Source organism: Nicotiana attenuata, unplaced genomic scaffold, assembly GCF_001879085.1.
Source record: "Nicotiana attenuata strain UT unplaced genomic scaffold, NIATTr2, whole genome shotgun sequence".
In the NCBI taxonomy this organism is placed as follows: domain Eukaryota; kingdom Viridiplantae; phylum Streptophyta; class Magnoliopsida; order Solanales; family Solanaceae; genus Nicotiana; species Nicotiana attenuata.
This window is the reverse complement of record NW_017671521.1, coordinates 224,370-229,716: the sequence shown is the minus strand read 5'-3', so window position 1 is coordinate 229,716 and position 5,347 is coordinate 224,370. Positions and strand designations below refer to the sequence as shown.

Genomic DNA, 5,347 nt, shown 5'->3' with positions numbered 1-5,347 from the left:
CAATTTGTGTGGTTTGAATTTACTCTTTTATCATTTTTCAATACTAATTTATTCTTCTTAATTTGTACCAAATTATATAACATGTTCTTAAAACCGCATATAAATTTAATTGTTATCCGATTTTTGGGTAAACACATATTTTTTTTTATATATTTAACTGATGAATATAATTATTTTTGGTCGAACGGCCAAATGTGTCATTTGCTCGATTTATTTTAATTATAACAATTACTCCTCTTAATTTACAATGCTTTTATATAATCTCTAAATTGTAGAATATATATTTTAAAAAATTGAGAAAAAAAATGTTTAAATATATCAAAAAGCTTAAGTATTCATTTTTTATCCTCATAGTTCAATCCGCCAGAAAAGGATTGGTAGTATTGTTATTAACTACCGAAAATTCCTCTTCTCTCTTTCCGTTTCTCAATTGCCCTTAGAGAGAAGAGAAGAAAGAAGAAGAAATTTTCTATAACTCTGCATACAGAGATAATTAATTACAGCCTATTTGATTGTTATTATAGAAATTTTACATTTTGTAAAGACATATATAATAATGGATTCGATAATTAACAAAGCAGGTTCTTATTATTTTGGTCAAAAAGCCAACAAGGAGCTCAGTTCCGTCACCAATGATCTTAATGTAAGTATTTTTTCCATGTCATTCCCATATCTAATTCTGGGATTTTCTGTTTCGTAACAAATGTAAGCATTATCTAATTTTTGGAGGATTTGATATTGGAATTATTTAGTTATGTTTGTGTCATCATTAAAAGGTTCTATAAATCTGGACATTCTTATTGTATATTCATATGGAATTTTATTTATCCTTAATAGCGGATGTTTGTTCTAGGAGTTGTTTGTGATCTGGTTCAATAATATTAGACTGTTCTTTCTTGTGATCTTATTTTGGAGAATTCTTCCAAATTTAGATATTTTTATCAAATCATAATGTTAATGTAAATTTGGGGCTACATGAAATTTTTCTATATTTATTTGTATTTTCTTCTTCATACTGACCTTTTCCCTCAAATTAGAACTTGCAAAACAGTATTACAGGAGGAACCAAAAAGCTGGTGAACAAGATTAAAGGTTAGTCGTTTGCCTGCATGACTCAAATTGGCTCCTCCCCTTTTAGCTTTTATGAAAAGTTTCACGTATGAATTTCTCTTACATTCTACGTTCCAAAAATGAAAGGTCCTCGAGAATTATACCCTTGGCTTTTATTCACAGCCGAGAATCGAGGGTGCTGATTAGTAGACAATGGTGGAGCTACATTGGCTCAATGAGGTTTAATTGAATCTCTTTCACCAAATAATACGGGCGCAGATCTATGAATAGGAGACACTGCACTAGCATTTACATGCCCTAAATTATCAATTGGCCCTCCAAGCACGTTAAGAATTCGTCGCAGAGTTGCTACCCTCATAGGAACACTTATAGGAGCTCCTGTGTCAATCACTACCATTCCTCTTGTTAGACTGTGTACGATTTAATCTTGTCCCGAGGGTAAAACAAGTTCCTTATATTAAAAAAAATAGGATAACCCCTTGAGATAAGAAGTTGAAATTTAACACTCGTAGAAAGGGTTCTATAAATGCTTTAACGCAGGTCAACTCTCAGTCACAACCCTTTAGCATTTCCTTAATCCATTTAAAATCCTGTCTTCGCCACTGTTAGTAGATATATATTGTGCCTACTTAATGTTGGTTTTTCCAGGAAAAGTGCAAAAGCCATTGCCCGAGCTGCTGAAGGAGTATGACATTCCAGTAGGTATTTTCCCTCGTGACGCAACCAACTACGAGTTTAATGAAGAGACGAAGAAACTTACTGTACATATACCCGAGATCTGTGAAGTTAGTTACAGGGATTCATCTATAGTACGGTTTAATACGACTGTTACTGGACATTTGGAGAAGGGAAATTTTGCTGACATAGAGGGAATGAAAACAAAGGTGATGTTCCTTTGGATAACAGTTAGTGTTGTTTTATGTGAAAAAACAGAGATTCATTTCACTGCTGGGCTGAGGCGAACGCGTAGTAGAGCTGCATATGAGGTCTTCAGAGATGGAATCGGCGTAGATAAATTCTAGTATGATCAACTAACTCTGAAAACTGAGTTTGTCATATAATTTGATGTTTTTCTTGAGTGATTTTTACACTTTCTTGATGTCCATGTAGCGGTAGTACTTATGACTTCTCTATGAAAAAAATTCTGTTGATAGTAGCAACTTCTGAGCCTAGATTTGAAGTCATGTCTTTGGGGTAAAAATCTAAAAACCAAATAATGCATGCACCAGCCAGTAATCGAACGGGTCTGTACCGTGGCCAAAGGCGGATTCAGGATTTAAATCCCCAGATCCAGGATTTAAATCCTTTGGGTTCAACTTTTAAAAATTTTAGCATTGAACCCATTATATTTTTAAAGTTACGGGTTCATATCTACTAGTTTTGTAATTTTAATGAATTTTGGCATATAAATTTTTACTCCGCGTCGAAAGTTATGAGTTCAATTGAACCTTGTCAAGTATACACCACATCTGTCTCTGACCGTAACAGGGTACTATTCTACCACTAGACCACTGGTGCTTCTTGACGGGGGCAATACATTAGTAGCATGCATCAACAAAACCTCACTAGCCACCATCACATGCACTTCCTTGGGACAAAACATTCTTTAAACCTCTCTTAGTAGCCTCATAGACCACAAAATAAATTGCTTTAGTGCATTCACAACTCATGATTCATCTTCACGTAACTCATTTTGATTAAAGCAAGTTTGGACGAGTTGAATCGTAAATTATTATAAATTATTATTATCCTTGTAACCTGCCTAAGTTTAACTTAACTCGCTTAATTGGACTACCTTTAGTTATAAATTGTTATCCTTCGTTTCTGGGGCTTTTGCATCTATACCCGGTTTTGGGGTCACAATTGAACCTACCCACTTTGCAAAAAAATTGCAAGCGTACCCACTTTGGGATCAACTTTAGATTTATCGGGTCTGAAGTTAAAAAAAATTAGTCCGAAGTGAAAAAATTGCACTTCAAATGCACTTAAGGCCAAATAGGTTTGAAGTACAACCAATGGCTTCATGCACTTAAGGCTAATAAGTTTGAAGTGAAAAATTCTTAAGGCCAGTAAGTTAAGTGAAAAATTGCACTTCAGATGCACTTAAGGCCAAAAAGTCTAAAGTGCAACAAATGTTTTCACTCACTTAAGGCCAATAAGTCTGAAGTGAAAATCTGCACTTCAGATGCACTTAAGGCCAAATAGGTCTGAAATGTAACCAATGGTTTAATGCACTTAAGGCCAATAAGTCTGAAGTGAAAAATGACCCTTCAGATGCACTTAAGGCCAAAAGGTTTGAAGTGCAACACACTTTTTGCTACACTTAAGGCCAATAAGTCTGAAGTGAAAAATTGCACTTCAGATGCACTTAAGGCCAATAAATCTGAAGTGAAAAATTGCATTTCAGATGCACTTAAGGCCAAAAGCTCTGAAGTGCAACCAATATTTTTATGCACTTAAGGCCAAATAGGCTTAAAGTGCAAATTGCCAGAAAAAGAAATTTGTTCTTTGAATTATAACAATCAAATATACGATTTAATATATAAATTTACTCCAAATGAGCTCAAATTTGAAACATAACCTCCAGATATAATCAGGAACAAATCCCAATCATCAATTTGTCAAAACAACAATAAATCCAATGAACAGATTTTGCAATTAAGAAAAAGAAGAAGAAGAAACTCTAAGCAATAGTAAAAAAATAAAACGTCATAATAATTTACCATTGTAAAATATCATAAACTACATTAAAATATGTTCACAACCACCATATAAAATCATTGTCACCCGAAGAAGAAGAAGAAATAGGCCTGAAATTATTTAAAAAGTGGGTTCAAGTTAAAAAAAGAAATTTAAAAGTGGGTATAGATTAAATGGGGGCGACCAAATAAAACGCCTCGTGCAATTTTTACTTCGTTTCTTTATTAGAGGGTTGACCCAGGACGATGTATTTTTCAGATTATGGGTGTGCTTGGGCCATTACCAATTTACTATCGATTGAGTAGTTGGGCAATTTTTAGTACATATAATTTTTTGTACCAAAGTTTGCGCATGGTTATGGACGTAATAGTACTCTGCGCTCAATGATTTAAAAACCTAAGTCGACCTCTGCGTAGCCCAGCTTTTAATTATGGGCCGTCAGCTATGTAGCATCATGGGTGATATTCAAAATAGCCAAATTTACAACTGGTCGTTCAAAAATAGCCCACTTTCAAAAGTAATCGAAATTTAGCCACTTTTCATGTAAAGATAAATCTGAGCGAAAACACTATTCAAAACCCGGAAAAATACGCCAGTATATTATACTGGAGTTCCAGCATAAGTATACTTGAACTCAAGCATATTATACTGGAGTTCCAGGATAAGTATGCTGGAACTCCAGCATAATATGATGGAGTTCCAGCATAAGTACACTAGAACTCCAGCATAATATACTGGAGTTCCAGCAAGTATACCAGTCCAGCATAATATACTGGAGTTTGGAGCACCGATGCTCCAGTCTCCAGTATATTATACTGGAGCCATCAAAGTATACCGGTGCAGCATAATATGCTGGAGTTCATACACAGGTGCACTGAACTCCAACATATTATGCTGGACCGGTCTCTGTTGCAGCAAAATAGTGGCTATTTTTTATTGACTTGGTAAACGCTGGCTATTTTTGAATGACCATTCCGAAAACTGGCTATACCGTGCTATTTTGATTCAAGTAAATTAATGAAAGTTTTAGGCTTTAGGGTTGGCCAAGTTTTTGGAGGCCGAAATCTCTTCTTTTTTATTTTATTTATAAAAGTACTTTTTAAAAATTAAGGCATTTGGCCAAGACGAATAAGTGCTTTTGAATAGCAGCGCAAAATGTTTTCTGCTTTTAGAAAGAAGCTATAAATTTTAGCTTCTTTCAAAAGTAGAAGAGAAATTAGAAAATTTATTTTTCCTAATAATATTTTAAACGTTAATGCCACACAAGAGGGGGTGATTTGTGTGGTACCCAATTATTGCTTAACTACTCCATAAAAGAACCTGGTTCTTCTAGGTGTTCCAACTACTACTGTTTGCGGAATAATAAATACTGAAAGTAAAGAACACAGAGATTTTTACGTGGAAAACACATGCTCAAAAGGTGAAAAAGCCACGACCTACTAACTCAGTAGGATTTTTCCAAACTTCCACTAAAATCACTGAGCCGAAAGAACATTTACAAAACTCTTTGTAAACCTAAGGATTAACTCTAATCCCGTTGTAGCACACAGCCTCAACTGTTGCGACAACTTCAAGT

At 34.5% G+C, this 5,347-nt stretch overlaps 1 protein-coding gene across 1 annotated transcript; it reads left to right on the top strand.

Annotated features, from left to right (window-relative positions):
- Nucleotides 1-372: 372 nt before the first annotated feature.
- Nucleotides 373-2,251, top strand: LOC109208773 (uncharacterized protein At5g01610-like). Its single transcript, XM_019371928.1, has 3 exons — nt 373-643; nt 1,038-1,092; nt 1,720-2,251. The coding sequence occupies exons 1-3, from the start codon at nt 557-559 to the stop codon at nt 2,091-2,093; spliced, it is 516 nt and encodes a 171-aa protein (XP_019227473.1). The 5' UTR covers nt 373-556; the 3' UTR covers nt 2,094-2,251.
- Nucleotides 2,252-5,347: the final 3,096 nt, after the last annotated feature.